Below are 27,335 nucleotides of genomic sequence, written 5' to 3'. Positions count from 1 at the left end.
TGCTGGAAGGTGGACCTCCAGGAACAGGACTGCTTAAGAGTTTCATCCTCAGACAACAAAATTCTAACAGAGTTGACTATTTGGATGAATGCAAAAAAGATGTGCAGGTTCAGCATAAGCCCTAGATCTCAAAGCTACAATTACAATGACAGCAGTCAGTAAACGTTATCCTGAGCAGCTGAAGTGCTTTAAGTCCCCCATCATGCCAGTACAAATAGGTCACAGTCTAAGAATACCAGCAGGAAAAACACACAGGTCAAGAGTGCTCATGAAAGTGCAAAATTCATACAACTCCGTTTCCAGATGATGTCACTGAAAATTTTCAAACCCAGTCAGGGGTTAAGAAAGACAAGTTTACTTACAGGGTACGGTGCGGAGGTAGAGGTTATCCCGTATAATCTGCTGGAGCTCGTGGTCCACCGATCCCTTCTGGAATCTGAGGTTTAGGTAATGGCGAAGGTCCTTATCTACGACACCTCCTGCAAAACAGAAACATGCAACTCAGTCAGCGGTCGCGGCACATTCAACGTGGCTCATCGTCTCTCAGCTGGTGTAGAACCCCAGAATCCATTGAGGTTCCTTAAGGATCGACAATGGAGTGATTAATCAGGGTCTTGGCTCCAGTTGTAATGACGAAAAGCAGGACATGCGGAAGACGGCCAGTGCTTATTTTTAAGGAAAACTAAGCTGATCGAAGGTTTAAATAGCACTACATATTCAAATAGATGTTTTAAGTCAAATGCATGAAGCTAATACTACTTGTCAGAATGTCAGCCTTGAAAACATTGCTTCAGTATGTCATCCACATTTCAACAAAAAAGAAAGAGAGAAAGCATAGAAAGAAAATGTATAAAGATGCTTGACCATAGTAGATGCTCTCTCTCTCTCTCTCTCTCTCTCTCTCTCTCTCTTTCTCTCTCTCTTCATCATAACCTTGAACATTCGGTGCAGCCAAAATGTAGCCAGCCATTAATGGATAAATACAACAGCTAAGCTACCGACAGTGCTCAGCATGGCAGTGTCTAGTGTTGCCCGATTCGTAATTACACAGCTTCCACACACAACCCCTCCCTCCCCATCACACACACACACACACACACACACACACACACACACACACACACACACGTACACACAGGTGAACAAAAAAGCCAGAGCCGGCATTCTTGATGTTCCTGCTACATCCAGCTTCAACCAATCGGCTGTGTTTTAAAATCACCGCAGTGATGTCTTCGTAAGCACACATGCGAACCCAGAAGCGAGCGATGAAACATCTGTGGTATTAGTACACCTGAAAATTCACTCAATTCTGCCCTGCTTTGACATTGAGAATGTAACATGTTGGTACGAAAAAAAATGGCAACACAATGAAAGCTGAAGACGGTAAAAAAAAGACAATGGAAAGGCAGCGCAATATTGTGCCAAAAGAAATTTCATTTAGAAAACCATCCATCCATTGCTGATCATCATACATAATTAGCCAGCAAACACCCCCCCTCTCCCCTCCCCCTCTGCTTCTTCTACATGAACCCAGAAACCTTGTCCTACCTCGTTTGAAATCCAGTGCTTGGTTTCCTCTGCATCTACAGATGATGTTTTACTCACCAGTTCTCTCGAGAAAAATCCTTCCTCCCTGACAGGTGATTTTAAAACAATCCCATCGTTCATGTTTCAGCTGAGGCAGACGCGATCAAGTCCCCCCTGTCTGCATGTAATTTAGCCGTGAGCGGACAGAGGAAGCGAGAGAGAGAGAGAGAGAGAGAGAGAGAGAGAGCGGGAGATGGAGAGTGGTCCACAGTCAGGAGACAATAGTGGAGGAAAAGCTCTCCCAGCAAGGAGCCTATCACAACAGTGGCTGGATTCTGATTGGCCTGAGAAATAGTACGGTCCTAGAGCTCCCCCTGTCTGCTCTGTCTGAGTCTGTGATACAAATACTTTCAGACACTTCGGCAAAAAGGCCAGCTTCTTTGCACCAGATGCTTTCTGTTAGCTGGCATTTAGTGAACTTGGTGGCCTCATGAAGACAGCGACATGGAGGAGGACAGGAAGTAGCAGAAACCTTCAGAAACTTCGCCAAAGGTTAGCCAGAAGCGGTTCCGATTAGTTCTGGGGATTGTCGTCTATTAATCTTCTTATGTAAGCAATGAAATAAACTCAAACACCAACTCCAGGCTGGACTCCCTGTTTATTATCATCTACCACCACACAGTTTACTTCCAACACACCTGGTTCTCAAAGTTTTAATTAAGTGGATCAGGTGTGCTGGAGCTAAAAAGAAACTTTTGAAATCTCCCCAGGAGCTGAATAGCTGGACTGCCAGGTTCTGGGAATCATCATCATCATCATCATCATCATCATCATCATCATCATAATATCCACTGAGAAACGGCAACAGAACCATGCCATGATCGTGTCAGGGAATGTATACCGGTGGTATATCAGATCACACCGAGCACTTGACAAACACTGCATCAAAACTACTGATCGATGAAAAACAGCAGCTCCAGTTTTTTAAACATGAATCATGACGACATGAATCATAAATCATGATCCTGCAGGAGATCATTTCTTGCTGCCAACAACATTGACTTTCACTATTTTTTTTTTTTTTATTTCATTCTCTATAGTCGGATTAGCAGACAGTCTAGAATTCATGTCAGATTGATGCGTCTTATCGAATACTCATGAACTACTAACTAAAGTTTAAAAGGTGTCCATAGATTCATAGTTCAAAACACTTAAAGTGATTTGCTGAAAAAAATTAAGTGATTAAGTGATTATTAAGTTTAAATGACAGCAGGTAGCATAATACATCAAAGTTCGATCTAAGACATAATTACATCATAAATCTAACAGATACTAGATCTTGAAGCAGCCATTGTATTCTGAGATCTAGAAGGATGCTTTGTGCAACCAGGACAAATTATGTTCAAATGATCATTCGGTATGATTCACAATTCTTTTTTATTTTTTTTTTATTTTAACTTTTATAGCACTTTTAACAATGGTCACTGTCTCAAAACAGCTTTTTCTTTATAACTGTAATATTGTCCCTAATGAGTGAGGCAGTGGCAAATGTGTCTCAATTCTGATTAATCATCTGTAATTTGTTCTGATATGTAACAGTTTCTATAGCATAAGTGAGAATGGGCATTATCATACATTCCACAACACAACTATAAACAGATAAAAAGTTTTACTTTAAAAATAGTTACTTTTATCAATTTTGTACACAGGACCTGTCTGCACCTTGTCTACTATCATTTTTGAGAGACACATGCACATTCCTTTTTTACATGCAACATACATCTCATTTAAATGTAATAATTTCACCAGCAATAACAATATGAAGTACAGCTGAGTAGCATTCATTCTACTTTGCAAGTTTATATATATATATATATATATATATATATATATATATATATATATATATATATATATATATATATAGTCATCAACTGTAACGGGTCTACATGATGCACACTGGACACGGGCGAATACATTTTTTTAAGTGTTTTTTTTTGTAAACATTTTTCTTATTTTTTGATTACATAATACAAAATATTGTGTACAGTATTTTTATTATTTCGATTTGTTTTAGTGTATTTTATTGTTTATTTGATAGTATTTATAGCTCTTACATCATTAGGAGATATAGTCAATAACAAACACAGTAACAATTTACGAACAAATTCATGATACGAACGGTCGTTCGGAACGTAACTCATTCCCCATGTAAGGTGGGGAGCGTCTGTATATACGCAACATGGCTACCATTCCTCAATGCCTTGCAATTCCATCTGGACTGCAGAACTGACTTCACCATACAACAAGACAATGAGCCAACGCATAGTCGGCTGGAGTGTAATCTCTCTTGGAATGGCCTGCCCGGTCACTGCACCCAAATCATATTGAACTGCTGATATTGTTAGAAGCAAACTGTCCAAATCCTAAGAGGGTGTCATTCCAACGAAGCTTGCACATGTGCTACTATTTGCACTGATAGCCACTAAACTGCATTTCGTTGCTGTATTGTGCAATTGCAATAAAGTTGCATCTATCCATCTAAAGCTCGTATTCATTCTAAGGAAGATTTTCTGTAAACATATATTTGTTTGGTCAAAGTAAATCGATTAAATCAAAGTAAAACCATTAAATGACCGGGTTTTTGTGTTAAAGTGTAAAAACAAAAGGAACATGCATGAGTCTCTCAAAAACCATAAAACACTGACAAACTTTTTACAGCTAATTTACTAGCATTGTGTTTCATTCCTTACACATCAAACCAGCATGTGTAATTTTTTTAATTAAAGACATTAATAAAGATTACACACTAGTTGGATTAGAAAATTATTTATTATTTATCTTTACAAAAAAAAAACACGTGTCCATATAAGTAACAAGCTTAATAGGCTTTAATGGAACATGCTAGAAATGATTTTAGGGGAAAAAAGACTAAAAAGACTTTTATTTCTTGAACATTGAACATCAGATTGCACTGCCATGCCCAATATATGCAACAATATAAATACAATGTTGTCATAAATGCAATAATAAGTGTATCAAATCAACTCCATTAGCTTTATTTGTGCTAGACTGAGCTATCCCAGTTGTCATCTACATATGGTATGGGATGGCTGTTGAACTGAGGTCCGACGTATTAGACGTGCAGGGATGAAATGCTAAGCATTAATCGCAGGCAAGGCTGATTTAACCGCAATGGTCTTCCTCCGTGCAGTATGTGCGTAAATAAAACCGGATGCCATCGTGCTCGGCGCTTCTGATGGCTCTGAGAGACTTAAAGCCTGTTAACACTGCTAGTGGAAAAAAGATTTAAGAGGCTAAACGAACACTCTGGCTTCTTTCCACATTATAGATGTGTTCTCTTCGAAGAGAGCGTTGTCTGAAATCCTAGCTGAGCAGACCGCACAGCACCAATACGGTGTAGGAAAGAAAATCAGCCTAGGTGACCTTGGTGTATGGAATAAAATTCTAGGCTTGCTTCCAAATACGTAAAGAAAAAAATATTTTAAAAAAACGAGCCTGTTTCCCCAAATGCGCCCTGGCACAAAGATCACGGTAAGATGACAGAGAGTGTTGCTTTGAGCCGCTGAAATTAGCATAACACTACAGAGCTTTCTGGGAAAGCGGCGACAGATTATAAACCCCTGATCGCTCGCACGTGTCTGCTAGATGATGGAGGCTTCATGCTGCTGTGCTGGAAATCTCTTTTTTCATTGTCAAAACCAAAAGCTTTGATGTGTGTAAATTGGTGCTCATATATTTCCTGCGCTGTCATGCTACGGAAATAAGATGCACAAAAAAAATAGTAGTAAAAAAATGTAAAAAGAGAGAGAGAGAGAGAGAAAAAAAGGTCCGAGCTGTGAAAGGCTGAGTGTAGCAGATTGAGCAGAGGCTCATCGTTTGTTAAAAGCCACTGTCAGGGTGAACAACAGCAAGACCCATAATGTAAGCAGTCAGTAAAATGACTAAAGGAAATCACTCACTTAAACGGCTTTTCTCTCTACAGACTCTCTCTCTCTCTCTCTCTCTCTCTCTCTCTCTCTCTCTCTCTCTCTGGCTCTATCTCTCCATCTTTCTCCTCTCTGCACTGTTCCTCTGGGCTGTCACGTCACAGCTGCCTGCTCTGACTACTGATGACTGATGACTTCTTGATTAACAGATCAATAAATAGACATGCAAACACACATGAAAGACAATAAAAGGCTGAGAATTTGCCGGATCTTAACACACACACACACACACACACGCACACACACACACACACACACACACACACACACACACACGCACACACACACAAACACCTATAAACACACACAGACCTGTCAACCTGGTGAAGAGTGGAAATATGTAATACATTTTCAATAGAGCTCTTTCACAGATCACTTGTCTGAGGTAAAACAACAGTGTGCTCTGTGTATATATACCGGGATTTACAGACACTGTAAGAATGCTAGACAGTAGAAAAAACAAAACAGAGACGATATGACTCATTTCTAGGCTAAACACAATATCAACCAAGTCTAAGTTTACTCATAAGCACTTTTTACGTCGCCATATAAAATACAAAGCTGTACATTGCAATTGATAATAAACACATCATGGCGTGTGTAGTTATAGGGGATAATTAATGTTCTATGTTGATATATAGTACATCGTTTTAAAAGAGTCCTGATTTGCCTTAACATTTGTACACATGCATGTACGCGCTGCAGTTCATTTCTTTGTAACCGTTGCTCTTGCTACTTTCAGGTCATCCTGCAACTCTTTTCATCTGATTGCTGCCTTCTTTCTTTCATTTCCTCATCATTAGCCCTCGGTGTGTAGGAAAAATACACTATATAAACAATAGTATTGGAACACCAGACTTTTCAAGCCACTAAGTTGAAAGCACATAATTGTAGGACAATGCTTCTGTACACAAAACCAGCTCCATGAATATATAGTTTTTATGGTTTGGATGGTGTAAGATCTTTAGTGGCCTGCTATAGAGCTGTGAACTCAACCCTATTAGAGATCTTCGGGATGAATTAAGATGCAAACTGCACTCCAGGCTTCCTAACCCAACATTAGTACCTGAGTTTACTAACGCCCTTATGGTTGAATGAACACAAATCACACTCCAAACTCTAGTGGAGCATCTTCTCAGAAGAGTGGAGGTTATTATAGCAGCAAATGGGGACTAAATGTGGAATGGAATGCAGTACGGTTCGAATCTCGTCCCCCCGGGTTATCACAGATTTGTTTAGCTGATTTTCCCGGTCTCTCGCGGATAACACGATAGAAACTTAAAAAACTTATAGGGAATTGTTTTTATGGAGTTTTTTATGTTTAAATAATGACATTTAAAAATAAAAATATAATTATTAATTATGAAATGTTAATACAGTACAGTACTGTATACATAAAATAGCATTTTTGGGGTGGAGTGGATTACTGTATTCAAAAAGCACATGCCCATCTTATAGTCAGGTGTCCACAAACTTTTGTCTATATAGTATGTTATGTACAGTAATTAATAAGAATATGCTCATATAAACTTAGTTTTTACATCATAAATGAAACAGGTGCTGCAGCTTTCGCCGCAGGTGCTTGGTGGTTACCGTACAATCCAGTTTATAGACACAATTTGTCTACCACTTTACTATGATGTTGGATTCTAAAGAAACAAACACCATTGTGTAATAACTTCGTAATGATCATTATAATTAAAATGATTTGTAATGACTGGTTTTAACACTGGGTTGAACACAGATTTTCTTTACTCTAAAAATGACCAAAAGTAACTTTTTTTGCCAAAATCTTTCAATGTCTTCCCTAAAAAAATGTAGTTAACTCACTTTCACTATAAACTTGTCAGATGTTAGCTACTTCAAAAACACTTCGAAAGGTAGTTAGTTCAAGTTAATCATTTCAAAACATTCTCCAATTAACTTGACAGAAAGCGGAGAAAATCTTTCAAGCGAGAAACACGAATATTCAGCGGGTCAGTTCATATCGAAAAGTTCAAAACAATTTCACATGATTCATTTATTTACCATTTTTATTGAGGAAAACTTCAGAATTTTTTCTTCTGAATTTTTGAGTAATGCCAGCTTTTTGTAATGTTTACACAAAATGTGTAGATTCTGCACGCACACATTTTTGATCCTTTAGTGAACCAGATACCTGGCAGAAAGACAATATGAGGCCTCACTAATTCAGAAAGGTGATTGAGGCTCCATTCATGTGGAGATAATTGTTTATATAATATATGGCAATATTCCACAGACATGACTGATCATTGGCACATGCCTGGAGCTTCAATCTCCTTTCTGCATTAATAATATTATTATTAGCATGAATCATCCCTAAACCTCACATGTTGTGTAATCTGCTAGTTAGGCTTGCTTAGATGAATGTCTAGCTTCTAGCTTGCTCTGTGAATGAGAATCTAACCTTATATTAAAGGGTGATATTGCAAAATGCTTATATTTTGATTGTGTTAATGGTATTACCTTGACAGAGAGAAACTCTCACACTGTAGATATGTGTGCGTGTGTGTGTGTGTGTGTGTGTGTGTGTGTGTGTGTGTATGCAGGCAATATCAAAACAGACAAGTGCTAATCGAATGAGAAAAAAAAACATCCTATGCAAGCATTTCAGATTACAGTATTCAGATTATCACATTTATTCGGTCAAATCACGTGAATTTAAAATAAGTTTATTGAAATAAAGAAACAAACTGGACTATACACAATTCATTTGCACTACTGTTAAATAGCACAGCTGCTTTACAAAAGACTCTATATTGATTATATTCCAATAAAGTGTTTTATTATACAAAAGTTCGTGGGCATCTGACCGTAAAATTAGTTTGTGTTTTTATTAAACATCCCATTCCACATTAAATCCCCATTTGTTATAATAACCTCAACGATTCTTGGAATACGTTTCACTAGATTTTGGAGTGTGCTTGTAGAGATTTGTATGGAGTTTTATATATTGTATATACAAGGGTTTTGGTAAAATCAGGTACTGATGTAGGTGAAGTGATCGGGCTTTGGGTGCAGTGTGTTTCAATTCATCTTAAAGTTTAATTGTTTAATACGGTGGGGATCAGAGGACTATAGCAGGCCACTCAAGATCTTCCACTCCACACCATGTAGATTATATCTTCATAGAGCTGGCTTTGTGCACAGGGGTATTGACATGCTGGAACAGGTTTGGGTCTCCTAGTTCAAGTGAAGGGAAAGGGTTTTTTTTGCTACCACATCCGAAGACATCCTACAATTGTGTGCCTCCAACTTTATAACAGTTTGAAAAAGAACCACAGATAACGCACACACATCAAGCTAAACACATGCGTACACGGAGTCGATTGGTCATTTAGTTCAGCGGTCCCAAACCTTTTTTGCGCCAGGGACCGATTTAATGTCAGACAATATTTTCGCAGATCGGCCATTAAGGTGTGGTGTATAAATACAACAAATGAAATTGATTTGGCCAGCATAAAAACTGGTGTTTTCTAAATATAATAATAATAATAAACGTTAATCCATGTTGTTTTGTGTTCATTTTGCTCGCTTGGGGGTTTCAATTTAGTGGTAATGTATTGTGTTAGCAGCCGGAGCAGCCCCTTTAAGAAGGTAGTGGTTGTAGGTAAGACATGTGACCGAGGCATCTTGACATTCATCAAGAGTGAGAAATAGACACATGCGGCGGAGAGAATACAGTAATTTTCCAAAATAAAACATCGTTTAGTATCAGATAATAAATAAAAACGGAAATAATGTAAGTTATGTATTCTTTCTGTGCGGCCCGTTACCAATTGACCCACGGACCGGTGCCAGTCAGCGGCCCGGGGGTTGGGAACCACTGATTTAGTTGAAACGCTATTAGAAACTATGCAAATGTGTTTAATGATTAATGATTTAATGTGTTTCATGTGCAAATGATTTAACATTAAGCTTTGTATTGTAATTGATAAACCATTTGCAGAACTTTCGCGTAAATTCAACTTATTTCTAGCGCATATATCGCTTGGCTTCTCCTTATTCTACTCATTATATGTACAATAGAAAACCCCTAAGCCAACAAACCAACAACAATCTGGTAACAAGATGCAATTTTTTTATGATAGATACAAACAGGGATCAGCAAAATCATAAAAATTATTTCTTTCCTTAAAATATTTAAAAAATCATGCTACCAGGGTTAAATAAACTTTTCATACAGTTTATTACTACAGGTAGATTACACAAACTGTCCACCATAGATGTTGCTATAGAAACAACAACGTATCCAAAATAAACACGTTAATATAAACCTATAATTTGCCTCGAAGCAGGAGCTACTGTTAATCAACACCGAACACGTTCAAGATTTCAATAGCACAGTGATATTACTGACAATAAATGCTGTTTAATTTTTTATACCTCTGAAGCACTTTAGGACTCTGGACTCAAAAATACATCAAGATTATTAATATCAACATTACTGATATGAAATGATGAGGAGTAAGGATTCGACTCGAGCTATCACTCTTACAGTAAAACTGGATCGTCCATACCAGTCTGTAATTTATCTCCGTATTGATTTTGGTAAATGGCGGTGAGGATAATAAAACATTTCGCGGTGTTTTCCATGTGCCTTTTTTTCCCGCCAGCATAATCATGGCTGACACTCTTGCCCTTGAGGAAGACAAGAGAACATGAGAGCAAATTATCGATCCGGCCAAAGTTTTTCCTCTCTGAAAAGATGCCGTACAGTGCAGCTGAACCTGATACCGGGCGTGAGGAAAGAGAGAAGGAAAAAAAAACCATCATGCCATCTCGATCAATAACTCAGGTACATGATGTGCATCTGATTAAACAGTGTATACACACACTCACATGCATGCACAAACACAAAGACTGCTTCCTTCTGTATCGCTCATATCCACGTTCGTGCTTCTGTTCTACCTGCAGAAGAACACCTGAGACTGCTGACATCACCTCATTACACCTCATTTCCTCTCTCTGAACTCTACTCTAAGGCCTGTGTTATAGAACTAACACATTATTCTGCAGAGGATACCTACAGCTGTCGGTCTCGTCCCTTTCACCTGCGCGACGTGAACGCGGTCGTTCAGCAGCAGGGGGACGACGTGACCGCTGCCTCTGACTCACTCTGTTGATCCTGAAAGTGTGGAAGTGTGCACATTACTCTGTGCCACCGCTTGCCGCTGCTGATTACAAGCCAAATAAAGGACATATCAATCAGCATGGCTCATGTCAAACTGCACAGCACTGCACTAAACTCACAATCTGACACTTTTTTCCTTTTTTATTTTTATTTATAGCACCAGCATTCACTGCCAATCAAGCAGAGACATGAGTTCTGTGCTGTAACTATAGCTTTAGAGTTACGAAATCATAGCAAGTCACCAAAGCCCAATGCCTGCTCACATAAAACCTGTTTCTATCCGCAATAAATGATATTCATGTGCAGGTAATAGTGTGCTTTCCTAGCTAGCTGGCTAATCATACATTTAGGCTAACTTATGTAACATATCTAGCTACGGTTGACTGCTAGCTCTTTAAAGCCATGTCCACACTAACTTTTTTCCTCTCTGTTTTGGTCCTCATTGAGACGGCACACTGAGATAGTGTGGATGGGGAGCGTTTTTAAATGAAAACGCCGTTTTTCAAATGAATCCTGTTTAGTGTAGACATAGCCTCAAGTTTAAGGGCCTGTCTGCAAGACGCTAGCACTCATCAGACTTAGCTAGGAACTGAGCTGACTGTTCAGATTGATTCTTTTTCTAGAACAGCACATTGTGAAGTCTAACCCTTAATTCACAGCGTCTTCACTGATCGCATGGTTTCTATTGATTAAAGAACTTTTTACGTGCTTTTAATGCACATGTTAAAATTCCACAAAATTCCAGAAATGTGTTCCTCTCATCACTTACGTTATAACAGCTGTATATTGTCATTATCGTGAAAATAATTCAAATTAATTAAATGAATAAAAAATGTATAAGGTAAAAATCCTTCATGGAAAATGTACCGTGTCAACGTGTGATTACGTGTGAGTTTCCACCGTACGGTCCTTGAGTTCGGCGTTTTATCAGAACGACTGCATTATTATAAAGCTGCGAGCTGAATTACTGTCAGAGCTGCTTGATTAATGAGAATCAAGAACTCGACAGCGACGTGAGACATTTAAGGCGCGGAAGAAGTGTTAATAAGCATTAATATAATTAATTAACTCGCTCCATCACTGCTGTATCGTCATTCCATTCTTCCTACTGTGAAATTTGAACACAATAACATGTATATCAGCTACGCAGGGGAAAAAAAGAGCCTGTCAATCATTGCTCTGCCATTTTAAAGACTCAAACATGTTAATTTAAATTTTTTAAAGCAGCAGTAACGCATGCATGCAGAGATTCATTTATGTCTTCTATAGTACATGTTTCAGGAGGCCCTGATAAAGACGAGATGACGCCTGAAAGCTCTCGGTCCGAAACGTGTTTAAGGAGGCAATGAAACAGCTACACTTTTTGAAAATAAATGGCTGCGGAGACTCGCGTTCTTCGGATTGAACCGAACACACTAATGTGTTCAGCCTGGTGCCTATTAAGAAGATGGAGATCATTTCATCTGTATACATTAAAGCCAGGCTTTTATTTGTTCACACAGGAAACGAAGTGAGACGTTCGTAACGGCATGAAAATGACATTGCACTAATGATGGCGTTAGATGACTTGTTCAATCAGCGTAATGCACAAAACCACTTTTCGAAGCCCTGGCCACGTTTGAAGCGGCTTCACAAGTAATGTCGCAAAGAAAACTGGCAGGACGAATCGGAAGAAAATCATGAATCTTTTGAGAGGGGAAAAAAATGCTCATTCTAAATCCACATGTTTTCATCCTAATGTCCAAATGTTGAGTGTAAATTTAGCACAGACATAGCAGGAGATTTATTTCCTTATCTGTAAAATCTACACAAAAGTAAAGACTAGTGGTGGATGAGGAACACAAAGCATGTACTTAAGTAAAAGTATATACACGCGGTAAAATATGACTCCAGTAAAAGTGCTCCCTTTAAACTTTCACTTAAATAAAAGTACAATAGTATTTGCCTTCAAATGTGTGTCCAAGTACTATTATGATTTTTGTCACAAGACTCTTTACTTAAATCAATTCAGATTATGTAAAAAGACTAATGTTACTCTCAGCTCATCAATCTATTAATAGAATGATATTAATTAGTCACTGATTGATATCTAATAAATTATTATGAGCCCAAAACTTTAATTTCAACGACTTAAAAAAGAATTGCGCAAACAAGGCCACGGGTGCTGTAGGCAAATTAAAGTCATTAGTTTCTTCCATCGTTTTTCCCTCTCATAATGTTCTGCTTGATGTTGAAATGACCCTGAACTGTGTGTTCGTGCTAAGCAGTTAGCACCAACCGGCAATAGAGGTTCTAGTTTGAATGACGCCATGGGTGAACCACGGCATGACCCAACGTCTCTCCCATGGATTAGTTCCAGCTTTAAAAAGCTCCTCTCTGTTTCAGCTGCCGTCACTGGATGAGTAGGAACATATTCTGAGCAATTTCACAAATTTGTTGACATTTCTGAGAGCTCACTTTCATATAGAAATATCACCCCAAATGCATTTAATGCACAATTATTTTTACTTGTCATTTTGAACTATTTATCAAACTCTCAGAACCAAGAACCATAAACCCTAATTGCAGCAATAAGATTCATACAACATGTATATCATTATAATAGAGGTCTTTTATATGAGCCTTTTAAGCTGCACTGGAGATTCCCCCCATACTGAACTCAGTTCAAGACCTTTTTAGTACAATCAAAGAAATCCTTTATAACATCACCTCAATTAAAGGAACCACATCAATAAGTGCTGTTTAACTACAATCCAACTAGACTAGTTAAGATGCAATTGTTTTCTTGCTACACACATTTAATAAACTACATACTATAAATTCTGTTATGCAGCTAAAAGAAATATTTTTGCTTCATGTCAAGTCAAGTCAAGTTTTTTTCTATAGCACTATTCACAACAGACATTGTCTCAAAGCAGCTTTACAGAATGTAACAGTTAAGGTGAATGATGTGTATTTATCCCTGATGAGCAGCCATGGCGAGTGTGGCAAGGAAAAACTCCCTTAGATGTTATGTGGAAAAAACATTAAGAGGAACCAGACTCAAAAAAGAACGAATCCTCATTTGGGTGATATTAAGAGTGTGATTATAAATCTTTTAAACAATACAGAACACTGTAGAGTGAGAACTAACATAAGCACCGGAATGTGGAACCAGGAGCTACTGAGCAACTCATAAAATAGCTCAATATTTGCGATCATCACAGATCCAACACCAGCTACTCCATGCCAGAGCCTTTAAACACTCAAAGAGGTCCAATGTTCAAACTCCACATGAAGTGGGATCCAAATGGAGCTGGTACGTCTCTAGATGGTTAGGGATGTTTGCGAGGTCGGCATCTACTTCTTTAAAGGTCCACAATCTTCCTAAATTGGGACGTGTAAAAGCATAGCAGGCAACACAATAACCTGTGATATACAGTTTTAAGCCTATTTCATTAAATGCACTTCTCAATACTACCTTCTTATAACGAGATGAGATGATAGAGCAGCATACACACCTTTACCTTTTGCACGTTTCCCCCCTTCTGCTTTCCTCTTTTTCTGAATTGGACTCCTGAAGGTTTAGATCTTTTTTTGTAATCCTTCATTTTAATTTGGGTTCAGTTCCCTTACTGATGTGACATCACCCAAACCTTTCTGAGTGTATGAGTGAGGAACCTTCTCCAGGCAGTGGGTGCGGACTCCGAGTCCCGTCCAGGTTCATTGACCATGACAGGATATAATAATTGATGCGACCGTGCCAATGAGCAGAAATAAAGGGAAAAAAACAGATTTTTCATTTTTTTACGTGCCCAGCTTGTGTTTTATTACACTTGTGTCTTTCATATCGCCATTGTTTGATAACAGCAGATCAGCTGACCGACCCTGACCACACACATTAAACAAGCGGATGCTGTTGTTGTGGCAAACATGTCCCTTCCTCATGGTAAATAGTTTGGAAGACAATCCCACCCAGCTCATACTGCAATACCCGTCCATCTGCTGGAAGAAGGTCACAGTTATTTGTCAGAGAAAACATCTTGAATGTAGGGTGCTCACAGTGCATGAAGCCTCTTCAACAGCCAAAACAGCTGACCTGATTTCACATCAGTGACATAATTTACTCCCTCTTTGTGCAACGGTCGGAGGCTCTTATGAAATCCTCTTGACACTTCGCATTTGATGAAATAATCATCAAAAAGATATTCAACCTGAAAAGATCTGAATACATCTTACCACTAAACAATTCACTGATTAAATATGTCAGCTCTTCTTTCCTTGCGTCAGGAGGATCGCGTTGTATTTTGAGCGCCCTTGAAAGCTCACGTGGCTAAAGGTGTTGATTTGTTTTCTATAATAGCAGCTTTTATATTACGTTTCTATAGTAACACCTTACAGGGCTCGTGCGGTAGAGGCTCTAAATAAACAGATTCAAATGTGATAAATGGCTGATGTGAAGTTTTCTGTGATGGGATATTTATGGATGGAGTCTCCGGTGTCTACGAAGTTTTGTACCATACAAAGGTAAAACTTTATTTTCCAGCCCTGGACTGTGAGCAAAACAGAAAGCTTTGCAGAAGAAGAGATAAAAGAAAATAAAAATGGCTGTTGGATGAACGACTTTATAGCTCATTGCTGTAATAACTGTAAGTAGTAACAGGAACGAAATTCCACACTATAAACTATAAACCAATAAAATGCAAAGCATGTCGTTCCTAAATAATTAAGTGGCTGCAGCAAAAGAGGAAAAAACACGTCATACAGCATTGAAAAATACTCAGCTTTGAGATGCTAACAGTAACTCTGATTCACATTCGGCTACATCCTGGTTATTATAGTTAACAAAATCTGTTTCCAAATAAGTGGAAACGATTCTTTGTACCGTATTTTTTGGACTATAAGCCGCTACTTTTTTCCCACGTTTTGAACAATGAAGCGGCTTATTTATGAATTTTTTTCGGGTTTTTTTTCCCCTTGTTTCACCAACTTCAAGCCAAAAAACTGAGCCCCATAACATTAGACCAATGAAATTTCCGAACGGAAATGAAAAAAACGCACCTCACCTGTGTTCTGAGCTGCACGGCATCGGGAGAAAAAACGTTTTTTTAAATGCACGACGATGCCAAAAGAAAAACTCTGGAGAGAAATAGTTGTGAAAGGAAGGAGGAAGACAGTGAACAATGACTTTCTTGGTCGGCTACTGTTTAGATACAACCCGTTGTAATGTTTTGAGTCTGGGTCAAGGGGGATAGCTCGCTAACTCCAGTTGCAACAGAAATCATATAAGCACAGACAGGTTTCCAAAACTCGTGCTTTTTTTAATATTCTTGACAACAGCGTTACGGGTTAGTCAAAGAAACTTAGAAATCAGCATCAGAAAATAATAAGGACATATTCCTTGGTCTTGCACACATGCAGTAATAGCGAAAAATGCGGCGGCAGGCTATTCCCAAAATGGCACTTTGCTCTTAAAGGAGCCACAACATATTTCACCCGTTAAAACAGACACTGTCTTTCGTTAAAGCCTGTGTAAACTTCATTAGTTTCAGTGTAGACTCAGGTGTGGCTTATTTATGTAAAAAAAATAATCTTTGTCAAATTCAGTTTCGGCTTATATATGGGTGCGCTTTATAGTCCAGAAATTACGATATTTTAAATGTTGCAAAAGTGATCAGATTTTTGTTTTTCTTTTCTTTTCTAAATTTGCAAATGTGATTTTTTTTAAAAATATGTATGTAATCCATGTACATTGTGTTCATTTGTGTTTTTGTTTAAATCATTTTAAGCAAAAAAAAAAATGTTTTGCTCAAAATGTACAATATTAAAAACACCTCAATATTTTGTGCCCTTTTTTTTTTTTGTACTTTGAGATATTTTGTATATTTATGGTACCCACAAAGTCAACCATTAGAACATAATCCATCAGTGGCTTCTTTCAACATTATGACTTTGTTCCAAGCAGTTCACATGAATTCTTACGCGCAACAAGCAACAAGATAACAACAATAAATGACTCGTCCACTTCTTACGATGACACGCCCTACAAATACACTCATTGGGAAACAACCTCACCCTGCCCTGCCCTGCCCTATACCAAGTTCTAGATTGTCTGTGATTATAGAATATGTTGCTCTAGTTTGTTTCATATTATTTATCATTTGCGCAAATGGCTCCAGAGCGGACGTTTCTTCCTCAGAAAGGTCTTCCATAATAAATGTAATAAATGTCAAAGCAGCTCCATTCTACATCAAGTGATCTTTGTAGCTTGTTAGATATTAGATAATCTTTTTGGTCATTTCTTCTACCATGGCAAATACACGTTTACAAATGTCAAGGATTTATCAAGGCAATACAAACTAAAAGGAATAATTTTTCATCAAACAAATTAAATCAAAACTTTTTATGCGCCATTAAAAGTAACTGAACAAAAAATAATAATTAAACAGTACAATAAAAATAGATATAAGCTATATTTTAAAACCATAATTACCCTGGGCCACATCACACCATCCTGTCATCAATTTTAATCGTATTATTTATTCAAACTATGCTGTAGCGTATGAAGAAGAATAAAAAAACAGAAACAAATGTGTACCATTATTTACTATTTACACTGCAAATAAGCTTGCATTGCTACACACTTCTACATTCTGTCCCCACCCCTGTCTTGTAATTGGTCCTTATCCACCCCTGTCTTTTCGTTCACAGCTGTTCTCACGTTCCTGTTTCTTTTGTGTATATATTTACCAGTGTGTGCGTTTGGTTGATGGGAAATGATGCGTTTTGTCATTTACCCAGCTGTTTTTATCACAGGTTATTCTCATTTCTTATTCTTACCCTCGTATTGTTTGCAAACTGCCCAACCATGACCTGTTTCACGTTTTTTGAGCCCATTTGTCTTGCTATTTAATAAAACGCACTTAACCCAGCACTCGTGTCGTGTCTTTGAGGTTCGCCTTGTATGACACCTTGCAAACACGAAGCAAATGACCTGTCCAGTCGAGGGACGTGTCTCACTTTCAGTGTCACGCGGCAGCTGAAGTGGTGTCACTCTTTAACTTCAGCACTTTTTAGATCAAACATGCGACAAAATCAAACTCTATTCATCAAAATCCATAAAGAAAATCGACAGATGATATAAATGGTTAATTCATGGAATGAAATCTGTTTTGGGATCGGTTTCAGACCACACCGACGTAACCGCTGCATTGGTGCATTCCCACATACATACTAGAGCGCTTTCATTTGGCCGTGAGTCACTTTTCCCATTTCATCTGCAAAATACATGAAGGTAATCAGGATGATGGTGTTGCTCATATCCTGCTCCTAATGCTACTATGCATTAAGCAGCAGTCCCACTGGATCTCGCGTTGCACATATCAGAGACAGTACGAGGCTAAATCAGCTGATTATCGCCTTTACTGGTGTGAGGTGCTTTCACAAGGTTGGGAGTGACAACTGAGTGTTTACTGAGGAGAAGAACAATTTTCTTGTAGCGAAATGGTTATAAAAAGAGGGGACAATTTTCTATTGGCTCTTGCTTCCAAGATTGCTGGATTTGTTGAGAATTTTATTCATAAAGAATGTTTTAATAGTATTCTAATCATGATCAGAACTTTGCTTCACATTTTTGTTCTATTTAACAAAAACTATCCTGAAAACTAAAACTATTAGGGGAAAAAAAAAAATTAATGAAAAAAAAAAAACCCTAAATAAATGAAAACTGTAACTACAATATAAACACATATATAAAACACACAATCATGTTTCAATAGTATTCTAATACATTCTGACTTTCTAATTAATATAACCAGCTGTGTTTTTGCTGAAATTTTCAACATCAGTACTGATAAAACATCAAAAACTGTTTTTTTTTTTACAGTACAGTATTCCTTGGACTGGAATTACACTGGCATTACAGAAAAACTAAACATACCATATAATGAAATAAAATGTAAAAGAGAGGAAAATGTGTTAAGGATCAAATGCAATGCAATCTCAATTTCAAAGTAATCAGATTTATGATTCTGCCAATTGTGGAGCAAACATGCATCAAGAAAGCTTATAGGAAAACGTAACTGTACATGCTGAGATGTAAAAAATTCTTTAACGTTAAAGAATCCTGGATGATAGATTACATTTTGTAATATATCAGTAATGTAAGTTGTCTAGTTTTGTGTGAAGTGCATTTCTGGGTTAGAGGCTGAATTGTATAGTGAAAGGACTTGACTTCAGAGCACCATTTCCTCCCCTGGGATCGAAGAACCTCTTCAAAACCCTCCTGGAATCTATTCCTGTGATAGATTCAAACAGGTTATTAACCCCATGAACACCTGGCTATTAGGAAAACTGATAGAAAAAGGGGCAGTATGTCATTGCAGGGGTGAAGAATGTTAGTCTTTTCAGCGTTAATGGGTTTAATAGTGACCAAAAAAAGCAAAGAGTCTAAGATAATGAAAACCTTCCTTTTCCTCCCCAGCCTGCAGTCACGGAGATGAATGTCCAGCTGTGTGACGCAACAGCGCCGTGGCGCACGTGCCTGCTCCTTGTGCATTAAAGTAAATTTAATTCTGCATGCCAATCTCACTGACAGAAATGGAACAGCCTCTTACAGCATGACAAATGCACAAATTCCGGATCCCAGAGTCCCGATGGTGAAATCAGAACAGCCAAAGCAGCATAAATTTATGAAACATTATTCGCTTAAAGGTGACCTTCAACAAACACAGATTAGGCAACTCTTTAAAGGCTTGCGTTTTGGGAAATAAAATTCAATGGGGTTTATAGAAAAGAGTAAAAGAGAGCAAACATGTAAAACCCTATTAAATGCTTAACACCGCTGCTCTGATAAGTCAGGTTTTAGTGTAAGACTAGGAAAGTTTGAATAAGAATTAGAATGAGTGGCACAACAGAAAAGCCGTGGTAGGAGAGTGTGAGTTTGAATCCTAGTGATCAAACATCACAAACACAGCCAACAAATTTTATGCTTTTCTATTCCTGACCATCACACTGACACTAGCCAGCTGTTGAGCCTGTATCCAAATGAGGATAATGCTTTCCTCACATGTGATGCAACTGGTTGTCTTGCTGTGTCAGCCAGGAACCATTGCCGAATCACCCACCCCCATCCCTCATCATCACAACAACCACACAATAACCAATCCCAGAGCATGTGATTCATCATTATATGGCAGGAGAAAGCTCAGGACATGGAAGCTTTATTTTTGGAAGGTTATAGACGTGCACAATTATTCACACATAGTGCAAAACTTTGAGAAAACCCATCCATCAAACTCATATGTGGTTCTTCCCAAAAATGCCACAAAGTAAATGACGCAAAAATGACGCAAACATCTGTACACGATGTACGGCTGAGGAATTAGGAATTTCCTATCACTGAAACTAAACCTGTTCCAGCATGACAATGCGCCTGTGCACAAAGCAAACTCCATAAAGAGTGGAGTGGAAAAGAGTGAATGTCCTGAAAAGAGCCCTCGTCTCAACCCCTCTGAACACCTTTGGGATTAACTGGAAAACTGACTGCACCCCAGAACTCCTCACCTATAATCACCTGGCCTCACTAATGCTCTTGTGAGCAAATGAACCCCAATCCCAAGCCACACTCTAAAATCCAGTGAAAAGCCTTTCCAGAAAAGTGGAGGTTATTCTGAATGCAAAAGCAGTGACTAAATCCTGCTATAAAATATACAAATTAAGATTTGGGCCAAATGGTTTTGCTGTCTTGAGCATAATCTGATAGCACTTTGAGAAACCACAAAATATTTTAACTAAACAACAGAATTTTTTTTTTATCTTGCTCACATTCTCTTGCTGCACCTTTCTGCAAAGATCATGTTGGACTATAATTATGTTGTTGGATAGTTACATGCCATGGGAAAATGAACAATTCCATGTGTAATAGCACCCTAGCTGTCAAAATGCCCATAATGCTCTGGCACTGTAGTCAGAATCAAATCTTCAAATATAATTTTTTATAGTTTTCACCGTTGGTAAAAAAAAGAAAAAGGCCAGAAACCATATTTTAGCACAGAAAAGTTTGTAGAAGTTTCTGTTTCCCCAGAAAAAAGAAAACGATTTCCCCCATGGGAAGGACTTTCCTACACCATAACACATATCCCAATAATCAGCCCCATATACGCTGCACATTATTATTATTGTAAAATCCTTTACCCCATTTTCACTCGCTGTGTACAATAAAGCTGTACAAAGAGACTGCATGACTGAACAAGCTGGACAATAGGTTACATCTATAATACATCACAGTGCAATTTTATTTGCAATATATGCAATGTTAAACCTGCCGAAGCTCTGATGTATGAGCCAGAAATGCAATTCTTGCCATGATTTATCATCAGAAACATAAAAAGCCTCTGGATCCTTTGAAATGCTTTGAATCCTTACTGTAAAAAAACTTCTCGCCTCATTTGCATATAGCAGGCTTATATCACTATATTAAAAGTCAACATTGTGACAGTGTATTAACAAACAGTATTTTGTACAGCATTACTAGTTCACATTCACATTCTTCTATGGCCTGTACACAGTCTCAAGACAAATTGTCTTATACGATTTTCAATTTTGTCTAAATAACAACCATATCATTATATTTACCTGACTAGTGGTGCATGACATATACAAACATTATAAACGTCATCAGGATGGATAGTTTTATATCAGCAAGTTATTATATATTTATAATTATATAGTAATTATTAATGTTTTAGCCAGACTGCTATACAGATTCACTCTTTTATTTCCCGATCAACTGCCCTTTGCAAACACGTCTTGTTGATTGCAATCAGTCTCTGCCCATTCTCATGCAGGCAGCCTGTAATCATCTCACCAACACCAACCAATAGCTGTCACACTGATAGTCTTTTTTACGCAATGGGCTGGCACTCACAGCCAAAGAGCAGCATCTTGAAGCAAATTGGTTTCCTGTGACATCCTGAGCATGGACTTCCGATGATTAGTTTTGCAGTTGTAAGTCTTCTGCTTGAGACAATCGTTCATGAAGCAATATAAGAAAAGATATTTTTTTTCCACATACCAAGCACTTATGAGTACTCAGCCCGATGAAAGGCTTGATGACGGCACAGCAGCCAGAGTGCACCAGAATAGCACATAAGGGGGAGTAAGAAACAGTAAACATTTTGGGATTCGGATTAATATATCACCCTGTTATTTGCGTCTCTAACATGCCGCTTGTTTGCAAAGTTGTTTATTTCTGAAACTGTGATCTTTGTGCTTTTTATCCTCCTCCACCCTCCTCCTCACTGATGGCTCATGGGTCAAATTCCCGGAAATTTTCAGCCTGTTTCAAAAGTCACACATTTGGTTGAGGCCCTGATTGTGCTTAACGGTATTTTAACTTATTATGAAACTTTAAATCCATTACCTGATTTGTTCAATCTCTTTTGTTCTGAACAAGAGATGATAGGATGCAATCAACTATTTATATCCCAGTGAAACAGGGCAAAAAGAACAAGTTCCTACAGACTGAGAAAAAAAGTCTCAGTATATAAAAGTCTCAATATTTGACTGAAAATACACTAAATTGAAACTTCTTTGGGTAAGAATCTTAAATAATTTATATACTTGTGATAATTTTTATAGGTGCCAATAATTCTGGTGGACACTTTATCGTTGTCACTGCAAGATGCAGCAGTGACAAACTATCGTGGACACCTGATCATATGAGTCGTATGTGCTTTTTAAACATCTCATTCCACATTTAGTCCCTATTTGCTGTTATAATACTCTCCACTATTCTTATATGATGTTCCACTAGATTTTGGAATGTGCTTTGGAGATCTGTGTTCGTTCAGCCACAAGGCTGTAAGTAAGGTCAGGTATTAATGTAGAGTGCGATGGCCTGGGGTGCAGGCACTGCTCTAATTTATCCCAATAGTGTTCAATAAGGTTGAGGTCTGTTATAGCAGGCCATTCAAGATGTTCAAGATCGTCCAGCCCATGTAAAGCATGTCTCCATGGAGCTTACTTTGTGCACATGGGCATTGTCATGCTGGAACAGGTTTAATTCCTAGTTCAAGTGAAGTGACAATTTAATGCTGGTGTGGTGTTTATACAGTCACTCTCTCAGTCAATCAGAGCAATCCAACACAGCACAAAAGCCAATGAAAAAAAACAGAGGAGGTGGCGTTTACCACACCTTACCTTAAATCTGATCTACTGCTGCTGTTATGAATAAATCTATAGAATCTCTTCTTACTGCAGCTCCTACTGCTGCTTAATCCATTTGCATATTTTTATTTAATGTTTAATTTAGTGTGTAATCAGTCAGCAGGACTTCTCATGTGTAAACAAACTTCTAGGCTCAATTAGAAATATTCCCTAATTAATTTCACTGAATTATTCGTTATGAAGGACTAAAATAAATATGGATTTTTTTTTTTTAAGTAGTTGCCAATTCTGTTCTTTTCGACTTTCTAAACCCAGAGGGCTTTCTGAGTACTGTGACTCTCCAAAGTCTGTTTCAACTCTGTTCCTGCCCTGCAGATGCTTTATTCTTCAATCATTTCTTTCTTCCCTGCATGCATATGAGAAACTCACATGAGGATCATGACTTGAATGTAGTCTGTATGAGTAGGTCTTTCCTCACTCTGTAGCATGTCGGTGTAATCACTTCTGCCCTTTTTACCAAATCAACTCAAATGAACTCTTGCATTGTACTAGTATGAGGATAGTGGACAGTGAAATGTGGAACTGCAGGTAAAGAAAGAACTTGGAGCTGCTTGGATTTGGGTTGGATTTGTCACATGATTGAAACCCAAGTTTTAAGTTGTTTTTACATTATGTTCTTCCTGAATCCATTAGCAAGCTCACCAGGCAAGTGAGAGCTCTAATGTGCTGCTTTAATGTGCTTTGGCCAGAAACCTAATTGGCCTGGCTAAAAACAGTCTCTAATATGACATAATATATCAGGGCGAGCTGGTTAGCAAGTTAAGTGTGCTAACACAGATACAAACACTACATAAATTCCCCAGTAACAGCAGAAATCTCCCCATCTACAATCATACAACCATCTAGCAGCCAGAAATAGTGAAGGCTAATGTGTGACCACCAAGACAGGTAAAGCAAGCCATCTTTACAAACTGCATCACAGAGCGGATTAGCACTTATAGAAAATAACTATCTACCCTCTTCTACATACATGACCACACAGGCACGTACAAATGGCTAGTGGTGCTGTGAGCATGCCATCCCTCCCACCCAGAGGGCACAGCTAATTTTCTCAATTGGCCTGACTACAGACTGGCTACTCCTGACAACAGTTTTGCCACAAAGTGACCGTGTTGTGTCTTTTTTCTGAAAAAATGTCTTTGTTGTAAGCTCAGCGCTGAATCCCATTTAGTATACATACACACAGCAATTAATACATTTCCAGCTTAATAAAAGCTTGTGCAATGCAACAATCTTTACATGATAAACACATTGCAACAATATCCATTATATTACCAGAGCTGCAAAAGTTATCAAGTTATCACTGGATAACCATCTTCGTCTGAGCAATAAAAAGAGAAACAAGCCTGTTTACCTGCTGATTAGTCCAAATTCACAAATTCACAGAATCCACAACACAGAATTATTGTAACTTACATTTCCTGACCTCAGAGCTGATAATATTCTTGTGCTTCTTCTCTTCTTAATACTGATTAGTAGAAATAAAAAAAATTAATGACTCCAGCATAGTGAGAAGAGTTATTTCATCCTCTAGGTGTTGAATGAGAGAAGATGATCTTTAGCCACCAGGCATCAGTGAATAAAAAAAATTAATATCCCAAACACATACTCTTCTTGTCCCCGGGGCCCATGCTAGTGATTTGTCCATGTCCAGCCAACAAAGTTACAACAGCAGGAAGACTGACTCACAGTAATGTAAGCTTTATGGCCAGAACGCTTTCTCCGTCCTCAGGGGCTTTGCTCACTAAGATTTGCTCTTCTAGAAAGTGACTCTGTACGGCATTCAGTATATTGTACTGAGAAGAGGGAAAAAAACAAATTAAAAGATAAGTTCAAGAAAAGACATCAAACATCTCTGAGGACAACTCTGACATGGTGTTATTAATCATCTGAAATATCAAGGGGAAAATTATACTTCAAAACCGACTGCTAATAATGTCATGTTTGTGCTGATTTACACATCTACCAAACAAACACCTGACAACTGAAAGCCGTTTCAGTTTACACTCATACAATTACCTAAAAAAAGCTATTTAAAAAGACGTGGAGCTAATGGCAAGCCAAGACTGTGAGAGACTGCGCAGTTAAAGGACGCACGTAAAAGTGATGTGCAATTACCTACGCCTGAGTGGACAGTTAAAGAACTGTGGCGTGTCTCACACAAAGCCTCCTGGATGAATCTCCTCATGTAGATGTTTGAGAAGATACAAAGTGTGTGCTTGTAATGATTTCAAATAATTATAATAATTAGGACTTGGCTTAACACGTCTTAGTCACTGCATAATTTCATGTGTGTTATTTCATTTTATTTCGAAGTGTTCAGTGAAATCTTCATAATTATTATGAAATCGTAGAAAAAAACGAAAAACAAAAGACCAGGGCACGCCTGTGTGAAGTGTTAAAAAGCCTATACTAGGCCCAGATAACACACACAAGCGATATTCACACTACCAACATGTTAGCAATATGATATTTCCACCTCCGCCGAGCTGACAGCGTTTTGAGGGCTGTGTAAAAGCTGTGTTCTGGTCCTGTGTGGTTGTACGTGGTAGTAAAATATCATGTCCAAATATTTCACAGTACTTTTCAGTCGCATCAAAACAGGATATCTATGTAACATGGTATTGTTTTGAGATTTTCACAAGTACTGTGTAACTTGTCAAATATCCGTTGGTGCTTTCAGAGGTGCAAATTGGTACCAGGGGGTTTCTGTAGTAAAGTTGGAGAGGTCTAGATGTCGATACAGATCACAGCCAGCTCCTCGTGATTTAAAGCTTCACTGTTGGGAAAGTGTTTTTAACACGTCACCTTGAATTATTGTAATAACACTATGTGACATTATTCTGCACACGCAAGCTTGTGTTATGCACGCTCAGGTGGTGTCCTCCTGTCACCCTTTTTCTGTTTTGAAAACAGTCTCTCACACACACACACACACACACACACACACACACACACACACTCTCTCTCTCTGTCTCACACAAACACAGACACAATCTATGTGTTACATTCTTATGCAAACCTCAAGCGACCATGTTCATTGTCTCCAAGGATTTTCAGGCATGCAAATATGGCACAAGCACAACATCTGCATGAAGCTCTAGGTGTTAATGTGCAGATGTGCACACACACCTCGCCTGTCTCTTTTACTTCCACGCGATCCGTTTGCACAGGCAGCTTTGTTTCATTGGAGCGTTTTGCCACGCGCGTACCCGTGAGCAGCGGATCAGCTCCTCAGGTCCCAGGCCGTGGACGAGGCCACACGAACGCGCCACGGAGCGGAAGACGCGCGTAACCAAGGCAACAACACGCCGCTAAATCCGGTAGCTGAGGCCCGCGTGTCGGAGACTGATGTTGACGCAAAAGGCAGGACTGCGTCCCGGACAAAGCCTGTCCTACTGTGTAAGCCATCCAGGGCTATTAAGGCTACAACACGCAGACGCACACAAGCGCGCGCGCACACGCGTACACGCGAACACCACGACGGGATAACGGATAACGGATAACGAAGGCGGGAGCGCGCAGCGGGGGCGCGCCGCTGTTGACGCCGCTCCGCCGCTGGATTCAGGCCGCCTCACCTTGCTTCACGCACTTGAGGCGAAATGGGTCTTTGCAGTGCTTGATGACGGCCAGCACGTCTCGTGTGGTGAGACCGGCCACCGGCGTGTCGTTGACCTCCAGCAGCAGCTCGTCGGCGCACAGCTTGCCGCTCTGGATGGCCACCTTTCCGTGCTTCACCTCTCCGAAGTAAGGGAAATTGCCGTTCTCGGCGCCGCCGCGCAGCTCGAAGCCCAGCTCGCCCTCCTTGTTGCGAGTGAGCACCGCTTCGTGGACTTTGTTCGTCCAGTGGTTTTTCTTTTTCAGGCTCTTGGACATCGCGGACAGAATTTCCTTCCGCCTAGCAGCGCGTCGGGAACGGGCGGCTCTTCATCAGGTCGCTCGGTGGTTCGGCGCTGCTTACCGGACGCTCCTCTTCCTCCTCCTCCTTCTCTTCTTCTTCTTCTGCTTCTTCTTCGTCTTTCACACCAGCGTCGCGAACGCACGCGCGGCTCAAGGAGCCGTGGAGCACGTAGCGCGCGCGTTTCTGCCGAGAGCCGCAGCAGTAGCTACGCAACCGAAGCGGGACCGTCTCGCACGCGCGCGCGCGCGCCCGCCCGCGCACACACACGCGCGCAAGCGAGCAGTGTTGCCATATTGAACAGTTTCGGTCCACAAGCATATTAACATTTATACACACGTTTATTAAGGACAGTAGGAACTTAAACGTGTTCATAACACAGGTAGTTTATTTTGTTTATTTTTTTTATGGATTCGATGTTTCTATGACAACCGAAACATTATTTACAACCAAGACATTTGTTATTAAATTGTTATGCAAATTTGAATCAAGTATTTTCCCATACTATTTTGGTTTGTGCCATGCCATTTTGTTATAA

The 27,335-nt window shown here is 39.0% G+C and overlaps 1 protein-coding gene across 6 annotated transcripts in view; it reads right to left on the bottom strand.

Annotated features, from left to right (window-relative positions):
- Positions 1 to 27,335, bottom strand: part of magi2b (membrane associated guanylate kinase, WW and PDZ domain containing 2b) — a 152,184-nt gene extending 124,849 nt beyond the window's left edge. For 2 of the 6 annotated variants that reach the window (XM_046848688.1, XM_046848687.1), the window contains exons 1-2: positions 26,478 to 27,334; positions 363 to 479 (exon numbers count right to left, since the gene is read on the bottom strand). In XM_046848688.1, coding sequence (XP_046704644.1) covers positions 363 to 479; positions 26,478 to 26,775 — 415 coding nt within the window. In that variant the 5' untranslated portion in view covers positions 26,776 to 27,334. Of the gene's footprint in view, positions 1 to 362; positions 480 to 1,605; positions 1,788 to 26,477 lie in introns of those variants that run through there. The other 4 variants (XM_046848689.1, XM_046848684.1, XM_046848686.1 and 1 more) reach the window with 4 other exon arrangements.

Source organism: Silurus meridionalis, chromosome 5 (assembly GCF_014805685.1).
Source record: "Silurus meridionalis isolate SWU-2019-XX chromosome 5, ASM1480568v1, whole genome shotgun sequence".
Taxonomy (NCBI): domain Eukaryota; kingdom Metazoa; phylum Chordata; class Actinopteri; order Siluriformes; family Siluridae; genus Silurus; species Silurus meridionalis.
Note: the sequence above shows the minus strand (reverse complement) of the source record. Positions and strands in the feature narration are given on the sequence as shown.